Genomic DNA, 13,365 nt, shown 5'->3' on the forward strand with positions numbered 1-13,365 from the left:
ACCCACCAGCATTTGGCAGTGAGGGAGCCAGAGTTTATTTGGAGCTGCAGGTGAAAACCTCTTCTCACCCATCAGCGTTGGGCAGTGAGTGAGCCCTGCTACACCTGCAGTGTGGGTTCAGAGTGCAGTTAAGCTGGCCCTGACAAAACTCTTGTTGGATACTCCAGCAATTTTTGCTCTGAAGAACAACATATTCTTTGGTGTATTGGTCAAAGAGGTGCTATTAGGTGCCAGGGTGTAAAGTTTTTGTGTCTGAATACACAGGCTCTTTTTAAAGAAGCTCATTAAAAAACAGAGGGATGTCCACACCTTAGCGTTCATGGCATCCATGGCCTGGGCCCTCAGGGATACACACACCCTGTTGCACCATGTTTGTGACCTGTGCCTGAGGATCAATGTGAAGAAAAGTTGGTTGTACCCTTCTCAGACAACAGTTTTTATATATGTAGTTCTATGCTCCAGATGCTTGAGGGTGTCACCCGCTTCACCACAGACATTTCTCTTTCTCTGGCTGCCTTTAGCAGATTTGTCCAGAGGCTAAATGATCTTCTTGCAGATGTCACAAGAACCGATACCATGTCAATACCAAAATTCTGAAAACAATACGGTTCTTGTTTCTTGTGGTACCGGAGGTACAGAAGGCTTAACAAAACTCCCAGACCACATCAGGTCACCATAATAAGCCTATGCTCTAATAAGCCGACAAAGATAAAACACCAACATGAGGAATGGCAAAAAACAATTGCACCTCTTTTTTGCTGGAGAATCTTTTTAAATAAAGCCTTTATGTAGAGATGCATTCATTTCATTGGTTTATTTTTTGTCGTGGTATTGTTACTGTTATTGATGTTACACGTTAAGTCACCTGTGACTTATTGGTATTCAGATTATCAGTCTTTTGGTGGCACAGCAGGGATCATCCAATATGTAAGCTCTGCCCCTGACTCAACTTCTACTAACATAACCACAGTAACACGCATAACTAGATTCGGTAATACTAACCATAAGACATAAGTCTGTAACCATTTCATGTCTAATGTTAAGAAAACCTAGTGACGGTTGTTGAAAATTTACAAAATTTAAAACTTTGTTTTTCAAAAAGTGCAGTATTGTGATTTAATTGTTTGGGTTCTGTTAGCCTTTACATTATTTTCATCTTTTTTGGTACAGACTGTTTAAGCACAGTGCTAAAACAACTGGTGAATGATCTGATTGGTCCAGAGAATGTGGCATGTGCTGAGCTCAGCTTGTTGTCTCCTCTGTGCAACAAACAGGACCTGGCTCTGCTGGGTCCTGCTCTTCAGGACATGGAGCAGCAGTACATTGAGGAGCAGGTCAGCATTAGACCAGACATTTTTAACACATTGTATTTCATATTAACAGATAATTATAATTTTAGCATACAGTTTTCTTATTCCTGCCCTGAAATACCTATATACTTTTGTATTGAAATGTTATTTTTGATGTAATACATAAATTTCAGCTTATGACTGGATGGTAAATTAAGTGATGGGAAGTGCATTAGAGCAGAGAAAGCATTATGTGCAGTTCATTTGTGCAGTTGGGAGAACATTTTAAAAGTTTAAGAAACTAAGCAGATTTTTAATTTACTCATTTTGACCTTTCTAGCTTTTACCACTTGCTACACATTATGCCATTTTACAAATGTATTTTTGTGTCCGTCTACAGCTGCAGGGAGTTGGTATAGGAGGAACATTAGAGTATGATCCTTTCACCATTTTTGAAAAAACTCAGGTGGTACCTGCACCTCTTCCCCCAGCAGCTGCCCTCACTGCTTCTGCCGTCAAGCTCTTTGGGGTTATTTTCCCCCACCTGGCTCTTCAACAGAGGTATAACAGTTTCCATAGCTTGTCTGTAAATTGCTGTATGAAATCTGTGTTGTTGTTGTTTTTTTTTTTTTTTTAATGTTAATTAGACCTATGTGTGACCACATTATTTAGCTTCTTACTTAGCACATACCATAGTCTTCCCTGTGGTTTATTAACACTCTACTGTGGTCAACTCAAAACAAGTCAAATTCAGCTAATTGCATATTTCCACCATGGTTTATGTTGGCTTTAATGTTTGGAGATTGCAAATTCAGTCCCTGATAAAGTCATAGCCTTACTCCCTAATGAAAAAAAAAAGTTATTCCTTTTCTTCGTGCCATCGCTCAGCATAATTCTGTTGCTTTTGTTAACCACCAATTCAGAATTGGCAGTTCTTCAATACTGACTTATCCTTTGACATTGTGATAGCAGCAGTTTAAAAAAACGTGTTGCTTCATGTGTCTCAGAGGTAGAAGTGGTAAAGGTTTACACTCCAAACTTGGTAATGGGATGTGACATGGATATCTATATACAGAAAACTGAGAAGGGAAAAAATGGCATTTCTCCATCTTTGATTCAGGGCTAAGGTGCTGGAGCAGTTCTGTGAGCGTGTGAGGGTGCTCAAAGGAGTTTTGCAACAGACTGTCAAGGTCCATGTGACAGCTGCCTTTTGCTGCGCTCTCAAGGTACAAACATGGTTGATGCACTCCTGCTGGAAATTTAGTAAAGGTTTTTACTGTTTATAACTTGCAGTTTCTTTCTTTCACACTCTCTCTAGTGTTTGGCATTGGGTCATGAAGCGTTAGGTGCAGAGGAGGTCCAGAAACCAGGTGTCTCTCTATTGGTGGGGGCATTAGAGAATTCTAACCCTCTTCTGCGCTGTGTAGCTGCTGAGGGTCTGACCCGACTAGCACAGGTCCTTAATGAGCCAAGCTTCACAGTCTCCCTGGCTCTAATGAGCTTTGACAAGTGAGTGTCTGCTGCTGGATATTTATTTGAAGTTTATTTTTTCTACCTTACGAATTCATAAACTGCAAAGTTTTTAAGCTGTATCCATAAAATGCAGAGAATTGGATTTCTGTGATTTAAAAATTCTGTAGAGCTGATTTAAGTACATTTCTTTCAGCTAAAATGTATTTCTGTAGCTTTGTTGTTTCAGAATCATCTTTTCAGAGTTCTGCTTGGCTTAGCTTTTCTTAGAATTTTCAAAAAAAAAACTAGTGATGTCCTGATTAAGTGTTTTAATCCCAACCCCAGTCTTCTAATATTGAGTATGTGCTGATACCAAGTTGCAATCAGTTACAGTAATACCTTGATTTATAAGATTAATTCTTCTGTGACCGAACTCGTAACTCAGAAGAAAAGACTTGTCCTATAACAACGCACGATAAAATGAATTAGTTTTGCTTTAATCCAATGTGAATTTTCTTTAATTACAAAAAGATAATTATCGGTTTTTAATATTGGTATCGGCTACTCCAAGGTGCTAATTATTATATATGTATCAGCCCAAAAAATTAAAAATCGGTGTATCCCTATTCAAAAAATTTCTGTATATTTATTAAGTTAAACACATGAAATGTATCACCCTTCTGTACTTTTATTAGATCTAACAATTATATTTACAATTCCCTGAAAAAACATGGCTTAGCTTTTCTTCGAATTAAAAAAAAAAAAAAACTATTGATGTTTAAGTGTTTGATTGTTGTTAAATGTTTTAATCCCAATCCCAGGCTTCTAATATTGCGTATGCGCCGATACCAAGTTACAGTAATACCTTGATTTATGAGATTAATTCCTTCTGTGACCGAGCTCGTAACTCAGTTTGCGCATATATCAAATTAAATTTCCCATTTAAAATGAATCAAAAGGCTATTAATCCATTCCAGCCCTCCAAAAACCACACCTATTTTTTTCTTGTTTTTAAGTAAGAAAAATATACTTTATAATTTATAAAAAGATATAATACATAATCAAAGAGAATGTAAGGTAATAAACTGGTTCTATTAAGTGTATTTACTTTGAAGATCAGATGAAGATGCTGGCGGAGCTGGAGGAGCTCTCATCCGTGAAGAGCACAGGGCTCTGATTAATACAAATAAGCTGTATACCATTAGAAAGTGTTACTTCTTAGAACCATTATTTAAAAACCTTTAGAATTAGTAGATTATAATCAACAAATCGATTGCATAAACATTTTATTAGATATTATGAATGCTCTAAATGGCTGTGTAAGGCATAAAATAATGCTCCTTTCTATTTCACAGATTGAAGGTAGCACGGGATGCCATTTCACGCACTGGACATTCCCTGGCTCTGGGTGTACTTTATCGATACCTGGGGGGAATCAGTTCCCCTCAGCACCTCAGTGCCTGTGTTGGGGTCCTCTTCACACTGTCCCAGGACAATACCTCTCCAGAAGTCCAGGTAAAACTATACATTTTTTTTCTTTAAAACATAAATAATAAATAATCTCATGTTAAAGCATGAAATATGTTGTTGTTTTCAATGTAGTGCAGGTCAAAGATATGTCTGTGTGTGTATGGATTTGTCTTTATTTTCCATACAGTCCCAGCCTTTTCTAATTTGGAATTGTATTTGTGTGTTATAGATGTGGTCTCTACATTCTTTATCCATGGTGGTGGACCTGGCAGGGCCTCTTTATCGCAGTCATGTGGAGGCCAGCTTGACTTTGGTGCTGCGGTTGCTTCTGTTGACTCCATACACACATGTGGAGGTGCAGCAGAGCTTGGGCCGCTGTCTCAATGCTCTCATCACGTCACTGGGTCCTGACCTACAAGGTGCTTGCGCCCACACAAATGCTAAACTACTTCTCAGAAGCACAGATTTTTTTGTATTGAAGTGTTTTTTTTAAAAAAAGGAACCAGAAACCATTTTTAAAAAGAACCAGAAACCTGAAATTTTGTCATGTTTAATAACTTATAATGTTGTGTCTGTGAATGACACTGCTGTACAGAAATTATTGTAGAACCCTCAGGATCTTATACACTTTGAGGACCCCTTATGAATTCTGTCAAATAAATATCTTAGAGTATACTGATCAGCCATAACATTAATACCACATGCCTAATAAAATATTGTGAATTAGGGTTCACATGTAGCTGACTTGACATGTACCTGCCAAGTGAACATCTTGAAATCTCATGATATGTGATGATGTAGCGTTCCTGAAAGATATTTGCAGTGTGGCAGGGCTCATTATCCTACTAAAGGAGGCCACTGCAAGTTTTCTCTGCAGAACATTGCAACAGAACATCACACTGACTCCATTGGATTGCCTTCTTCCTATAGTTCCTCCTGGTGCTGTCTATTTTGGCAGTGGACAGGGGTCAGCATGGGGACACTATTTCCATATCTTTTCAACCCTTTTGCTTGGGCCAGTTTTGGTAGGCAGTATCCCCACAGCTCTTGCCAATTTAGAGATGCTCTGAATAAACAAAATAACCATCACAGTTTGGTCCTTGTCAAAGTGGCTGAGATCCTTAAGTTTTCCTTTAAATTCCTTTGTTATTTTTCTTGGTTCCAACACACCTACTTTAGGAGCTGACTGTTCATTCACTGCCTGATATATCCTACACCTTGACAGGTGCCACTCTATGAGTTAATCAATGTTAGTTATGTCATCCGTCAGTGATTTTAATACTGTGGATTATTAAAACTGATGTGTATGTTTATCAGTTCAAGAGAACAAACAAATAATTGACAGAGTCTTTTTATATTGTGTGTTATTTAGCACTATAATTTTTTTTTTAACCTTTTACATGATTTGTAGATTCTAATGTGACATGTTTATGTGTCACATCCAGGTGAAGGTACAGGGGTTTCTGCACTGAGGACGTCATGTTTAGTGGGCTGTGCAGTGATGCAGGACAGTCCAGACTGTGTAGTACAGGCCCAGGCCATAACTTGTCTGCAGCAGCTGCATATGTTCTCACCTCGCCATGTTAACTTGGCAAACCTGGTGCCTAGCCTCTGCGTGAGTACACACAAAATGGTCTCTCTCTGTCTCTTTCTGTCTGTCTGTGTTTTCAATAATAAACTTAATTCTATTTGTTAAATATAATCAAATTTACAATCTGATACCTGCAACACACTCAGAAATGCTGGGGCACTGGCATATTTTCTTTTAATTATTTAGTTATATATATTTATATATTTTTGTCGTTTTGCAGGTGGATTTTTTGCCCATTCTTGCTGTATACTAGACTTGAGCTGCTCAACAGTCTATGGTTGCCATTGTCTGATTCTGCCCTTCAAGATTCCCAATACATTTTTAGTAAGAGATTACAGGCAGGCATGTTAAGCACACGCACATTGTCTACAAGCCACGCTGTTGTAACTCATGTAGAATGAGGCCTGGCATTGTCTTGCTGAAATAGACATGGGGCTCCTGGGAATAGATGTAGTTATGATGGCAGCATTTGTGTTCTCCAAAAAAACTGTATGAGCCTTTGCATCAGTGGTACTTTCACGTATATGTCGATCACCCATGTCAAGGGCAGATATGCACACTCATGCCATTATAGATGCTGGGTTTTGCACTCTTTGTTGGTAACAGTCTGGTTGGACTTTTTCTTCTTTGTCACGTCAGCCCCATCCCAACTTTTTGTGCAGTGTGCTGCAGGTGTCAAATAATATCTTTGTTTAGATTTATAAAAAAATATTGGAAATGGTTTCTTTGTTCTTTTGTCAGTTACATAAATGTTCAAGAAAAATAACAAACCAAATAGTTTTATTACATTTTAGAGAATGTCACGATTTTTTATGAAAACTGGGATTTGTACAGCCAAAAGTTTGTGGGCACTTGGCACGTAGGCTCGTAGGCTCATGTGCAGTGTCTCAAGTGCATCCCATTTCATTTCATTACATTTTTAAGTTGTGAATGAAACCGTGCATTCACAGTTGAATGTTTATGCACATTAAGTGCACGTCACAGTAGCTGTATTCTTTAATTAATAAGTGGTGTCCTCCATATTTAGATGTATAATGTGTGTCCAAAATAATTTAAAGAATTGATACTCTTTCACTATATAGGGATCTATTTGGGGTTTTTATTTATTTATTTATTTATTTATTTTTTGAAGTTAGAAAATGTGTTGTAAACCCGAGTTTTGCTTCTGAGTTCAGCAGAACTCGCTTGGTCTGCTAAGCCTGAGGTTCTCTCCTTTGTCATGACTGTGCTGTTCTCTACTCTTTTGTACAGGAGATCTTATTGGATTATTCTGTGTTGGTAGGTCACTCTTTTGCAACACACTGCCAGGCTGCAGTTTGAAATTGTTTGCGCGTTTTTTTTTTCCCTGCCTCATCCACTCTGTCTCTCTCTCTCTCTCTCTCTTTTCTTTCTTTCTTCCATTCTATTGTCCTTGGTTTATTTACATAACTCCTAAGGCAAACTAACCAAAGCTTCTGTTTTTGAGCATGAGCTGTCACTGTCACAGTGTCTTACTGGAGGGTTACTGCCAGGGATTTATTTTCATAAGCTTAAATGACTTTGACTAAGTATAACTACAACTATGACTTTTAGCTCCAATTTTTAACCCCAGTTTCCAGTTGCGCCTTATCTGTGCTGTTTGGCCCTACTCTGCCGATTTTGGTACAGGTGAAGATGACAGATATTAGGAAAGTCAGGTATTATGCAAGGGACAGTCATGTTTAAGACCAGTCAGATTATATAAAACATGTTTTGTTTTGAGTGTAATCTCATAGTGTAAAATCTTCACCAGTCAAGTCTGAAAAGGTCCCTAAAGGAGGGGGCGAAAAACTCCCAGTGGGGAAATGGCAAACAACAGGGGAAAACTAATCAGGCAGGCACTGTCCTCTTTCAACTGGAAAGTTTGGGCCCACTTAGGCTTTTTCAACACAAGGGACAAACGAAATAGACAAAGAACTGATTTGCAAGAACTGTATAAAGTACACGATGAACAGAGATAATATACCTGCATAGCCACCTTGTTTATCCTGAACTGATAGTTTCGAAACCACTTAAAGTTACTTCAGGGTAAAACGCCAGTGCCCGCCAGCTGGCAAAAAAAAAAACAATCATTGTTTATATCCGTCATTATATCTTAAGTATAACAGGTCCAATATAGACAGTCAAAGTGCAGTCTCTGCTTTTCATTTAATATGCCATTTACATATAATTCCACTCTAAAAAAAATATTTCTGCTGAAACATTCCTTGCCAGAAAATTCATGAAAAAATATTAAAAGTATAGCTATACAGTACTGTGCAAATGTTTTAGGCACCAGAGATCATGAGATTTAAAAAGCTATTTATCTGAACAGTAAAAAACAAACAAACAGATAGCACCCAATATTAGAATAAATCCAAATAACATTATTCCAGTAAGTGTGATTTTCTGTGTGTGAATGTGTTAGTTTAACCTTTTCCAAATCTCTCCTTGTGGCAGTCCATATTATTTGAGGTTATCATCCAACACCTAGTTTTAGTCGTTAATAAATGATTTTAAATAATGTGTGCTGTTGATTTAACAAATTCATGCAATCAAGGAGAATCTGAACAAAACATTGTTCATCGAACTCAAACCTACTACTTCATAGAAAAAAATGTTATCAGTTATTTCATATTTGTTTGATATTATCTTTTTTTTTTTAATTTACGCTTACTGAGAAGGCATCAGTTTAAATATATATAATTATCTTAGGTGCCTAAGACTTCTGCACAGTACTGTATATATTTCCTTCTGTGCAGAAGTCTTAGGCACCTAAGATAATTATATATATTTTATTCAAATATTGGGCATTATTTGTAGTTTGTTTGTATTTTAGCAAATAAACACTTACTGCTCACATAAATAGCTTCTCAATCTCTGGTGCTGAAAACTTTTGCAGAGTACTGTATGACTACAGGATTAAAAGCAAAATATTCCAAACTTTAGATCTCTTCCTCACAAAAAACTAAACTGCTGCATCAAAAAGCCTCAAGAGACCAGAAGCAATTCCAACAGTTTTTTCATCAAATCATTTGTTACTAATCCTCATGTTTGTGTAAAGAGTACTGGTAATAAATGAATAAATAAAGACCATTTAGCTTTAGCTGTAGACCAGTCAGGGGCCAAGTTATGGCGATGCACCACCAAGGAGGAGGGACAAACACAGACCCATACTTCAGCAGAGCACATTTGGTTTCAGTGACTAATGGACCCCAGCAGACTCAAATGGATTTATTTGGCAACCACAAGCTTAACAAACAAAAATAAATGTGTTTTCAAAGCTTAGATTTCTTTCACTAGCTTCTTTTGCCCTTCTTGAGACCATTTAAACACAGGAGGGAGCGTGAGGGTGTCGACATCACTCCAGAGCCAAACAGGGTGAAGCTCTCGTCTTCCAACATTTCTGGCATTTAAAGGGGCACACTGTGTTAGAAACAAGTGTAAACATCCGTATAAAATACAACAATATATTAGATTTTTTCTGTTGGATAACAGTAAAAAAAAGGCCACTTGGAGAGGAGCATGAGGATTGTTTCTCAAGGAAGTTAAAGAAAAACATTGTAAGATATTGGTGTTAGATCTTCAAAAGACTATTTCTGGAGTTAAAGTAATCATTTTCCTTATGGCGAGCTTAGGAACTTTGGGGACTCCAGAGGGACACTTGAAGAGGCCACCTGCTTACTGTTTACTTCAGCTTGAATAACATACAATCAAAAAAGTAATTAAATCTAATAAACAAATTAAAATGAGAAATCATTTCAAATGAAATTCAGAAAAGTGCCTACCTTTTTGTGTTTTTTTTTTTTTTATCAGATTTTGAACACTTCAGATAATCTTCAATACCTGTGAATGGTGTCTATTACAAATTAGATGGGCTTTCAGTAACATTATATCATGAAACTGCCTCTAGTTTATTCATTGCCTGAGTAGGAAGCCTCAAGACTTGGGAATGTGATATCAGGCAGAAAATGGAAAAAAGGCCTGGATTGTTAAGAAACACGAGCAAGCACTTCCATGTCCAAAATGGATGCCATGGATGCAGGCAAAGGACTCTAATAGTTATGACATTCCTCCCTAGATGTGGGAATTGAACCCTTGATCTTCTTCGTGTGGGGTAATGGTAACCTCTTTATTGTACTGTTCGTCATATTACGGATTGGATCTTTGCCCTCAGTTGGACATTTCCAAACGTTTCAGCCTAAGAATTTAATTGCCCAAATAACAAATGGATAGGATGGATTTGACTTAAAATAAAAGATTATAGTGAAGCACCAAATCACCATATTTAAAAGACCCACGTTTTTATAATCTTGTTTTGTGTGTACAACATGACTCTAGCAGTGACATCTGAATAATATTATTACACAGTTGCAAGATATTGGCAGTAACAAACCTTGGCAGTAGCCTTTACTTATACTTTCCTTATATTACCAACATTACCAACATGTGGACTGGAGATGTGTGTGCAGAATCCACTTAAATGATGCAATGACAGGCAAATTACCTACCACATATCAGCTGTTAGATAGAGAGATGATGTGATGAAAGAGTATAGCCATTTGTTTGTTTGTTTATTTATTTATTTATAAAGATTGGTCTGATGATTATGATGTTGGACGTGTTCACAATGGCAGAATTAGCAGGACAAGTGGATAATACCCCTATTGTTTTTTGGTGAAAAGTCCAGGCATCTTTTATTATCTCAGAGAGTCAAGACATCTGCTTTACATCTCCTCCGATGGATGGCACCATTTATTCAGTAGTGTCCCTGTCACTACAGTGAGACTTGACAACGGCTTTCATGTGTTGGCCCTAACAACACCACCTCCAGCAGACACACAGGCTTTCCTAGGAGGCCTCCCATCCAATTACTAGCCAGGCTGGAACTTGCTCAGCTTCAGTGAATTTGCATGTTCTGTTGTTCAGATGCTGTTACCGCTGGCACAGCAGAGCACTGGATGTAGCCAACCTCTGACACACTTGATGCTTGTTTTTTCTGTTTGTGTATTTGTCTGTTGTTGTTTTCTTACTTTGAGACTCTCCAGGTTTGATGAGTATTTTTATAAACGCATATTATTTAAGTAGAGAGAAAAGTATTTTTGTGTGTGTATGTGCAGGTAAACCTGTGTAGCTTGTACCTATCTCTGCGGCGGGCAGTAGTTGCGTGCTTGCGGCAGCTGGCTCAGCGTGAGACTGTGGAGGTGTCTGCGCACGCTGTGGCATTGGTGAAGGAGCTCCCTCGCAGAGACAACACACAGCTGGGTGTGTCAGCACCTCTAACACTGATTATCTCATTTTCTATCTCACATAGGAGCATCTTCAGTAATGCTTTTTATCACTCATTAATACAGCCTCCCTTTAACCTATTTTAGAGGGAGAGTTAAAGAAGTTAATTTTGTACTTAAGAGAATGGATGAAGTTGATAAAGTTATCAGCACTGATATTCAAAAATGTTTTAAATATTTATCTACCTTGGTTCCGTATCATGACTGGCTGTGTCTTGCAGATGTTACAATTAAAGAAGTGGGTTTGGAGGGTGCTCTGTTCAGCTTGCTTGACCGAGAGTTGGATCCCAGGCTCCGCCAAGACTTCAAAGACACACTGGTTCACATGATGCGCTCTGCTGCTGAGTGTGAACTAGCTCACTGGTTGAAGCTCTGCAAGGATGTGCTCTCTGCTTCTTCAGGTGAGATCCTTGATCTTAGATATTTGTTAAAGGAAGAAGTGCTAATGTGGCTAAACATTCGGTAATGCTATTTTAGCACATATTTTTTGGCATCTTTAGCAGAATACCATTGTTTCTTTTAACACGCTTGACCACACATTTTAATTACATTTTAAACCTAAAACATTTTACAGTGAATATCATTATAATTCTCACTTGCTTGGGGTATAATGTTGTTTCCTTTCACAAAGACTAAAAGTTTAACCTTCTTATACTTAGCGGAGGTCTAGTGCTGCACTGGATGGAATTCCAGAGCCCTCCTTTTATGACTTTTATGAATTTCCCTAGTTTTTAATTTCATTCGTGTGATTCACTGATTTACACCATGGCTTACAGCCAATGAAATATAAGAAACATATATAATATATATTATAATAAACATTTAAATAACAATAAAAATATTAAGAATGAAAGTAAAATGAATTTTAAAATGACATTATTCATATAATCCAATAAATAAATAAAAAAACATTAAATATAAATGTAAATACATATCGTCGCTGTCCTATTAAGAGATTAATTTCAGGAACAGGAAAAGACTGTATTTCTCTGAGGGTAACAGAAAAAGAAAAACACAGATGACATGATTTATACCCACATAAAGGGACAAAATAGTTTTGTCACAACTTCATTTTAAATAGAGAACGCTGGAAATGTTTAATAGGTTTAAAATACTCTTACAAATTAACACAAGTTTTTGATAAAAGGACTGAGGTTTTCAAAACAAAACAAACAAAAGAAAAGGAGAAAGCAGCCTAAAAGTTTCCTGATCCACAGCCCTAAATGGAGATTTAAAATAAACATTCCTCTCCGTTGTTTCTCTGTCTCAGAAGAAAAACTTTAGATAATATTAAACATTTTACATGGCCTATATTTCTGTGTGTGTTCCCGTCTTGTGCCCAGTGATTCTGGGTAGGCTCCGGACCCACCACCACCTTGATCTGGATAAGCGCTTACAGACAGTGAATGAATGGATATATTTCTGAGAGCTAATTTTAAGTTTAATAAAACCGCACTGCTCTTAGGGTAAGTTTTTCTAGTGTTAATATATTGGTATGTTTGAGGAAATAAAAGACAGTTGTATGTATGCGGCTGAAGTTTAACTTGTCTGTAAGTATTTACTCATTAGCAGAGAGAGAGAGAGAGAGAGAAAGATTAACATACTGGACATGGATTTTTTTTTTTTCCCCCCAACCCTTTTACAGACATTGGGGCTTTGTATAAACATAAGACACATTTCGAGCACACAAACAAGACTAGAGGGCTATCAAGTGCTGAGGAAACATCCTCACAAGTTTATAAAAGGTGTTTTTTGATTAAAACCATGAATGTCAAGGGGGAAATGAATAAATCCAAGCCAGTCTTGTAACACATCTACCCAGTGTCATTGGGAGATGGCTGTTTCAATCCTGAAGCCTTCAGCCATCCAAGGAAGTGAAGACGAGAGATAACAATTGGCTTTGTTCTCTGCATGGTTAGGATGGCTTCTCCCTTGATCACACTTTCCACAGTGCAATGCAACATGGGTTTGATCTGTTTGGTGTTATGACTAATAATATACAACTTGGTATAAAACTGCAAAATATTCTTCTGAAACTAAACATTTGCTTGACTGGTTCTCAATCTAGTCACCCTCCTCTGTGGTCTGTAATCTGGGTATCATCCTTGACTCCACCATAAACTTGTTAACTCGATTGTTAAAAGCTACTTCTTTAACTTGAGCAAGATTGTGAAAATCCACCCGTGTTTCTGCACGCTGCTGAAGCTCATTCATGCCTTCGTCTCCAGCTTTCCTGAGTACTGTAACTAGTAACATTACTCTGCACTCCGTAACCCTG

General features: G+C 37.5%; 1 protein-coding gene across 2 annotated transcripts in view; it reads left to right on the top strand.

The window, feature by feature from the left end:
- The window catches only part of heatr5a (HEAT repeat containing 5a), a 49,998-nt gene that overhangs the window by 21,484 nt on the left and 15,149 nt on the right, over window positions 1-13,365 (top strand). Inside the window, exons 15-24 of one of the 2 annotated variants that reach the window (XM_066673206.1) lie at window positions 1,171-1,334; window positions 1,690-1,850; window positions 2,410-2,515; window positions 2,608-2,798; window positions 4,097-4,256; window positions 4,441-4,630; window positions 5,657-5,826; window positions 7,054-7,080; window positions 10,920-11,064; window positions 11,309-11,488. In XM_066673206.1, coding sequence (XP_066529303.1) covers window positions 1,171-1,334; window positions 1,690-1,850; window positions 2,410-2,515; window positions 2,608-2,798; window positions 4,097-4,256; window positions 4,441-4,630; window positions 5,657-5,826; window positions 7,054-7,080; window positions 10,920-11,064; window positions 11,309-11,488 — 1,494 coding nt within the window. The remainder of the gene's footprint in view (window positions 1-1,170; window positions 1,335-1,689; window positions 1,851-2,409; window positions 2,516-2,607; window positions 2,799-4,096; window positions 4,257-4,440; window positions 4,631-5,656; window positions 5,827-7,053; window positions 7,081-10,919; window positions 11,065-11,308; window positions 11,489-13,365) is intronic. The other variant, XM_066673214.1, reaches the window with a different exon arrangement.

The sequence above is a fragment of the Hoplias malabaricus genome, chromosome 1, assembly GCF_029633855.1.
Source record: "Hoplias malabaricus isolate fHopMal1 chromosome 1, fHopMal1.hap1, whole genome shotgun sequence".
Lineage (NCBI taxonomy): Eukaryota > Metazoa > Chordata > Actinopteri > Characiformes > Erythrinidae > Hoplias > Hoplias malabaricus.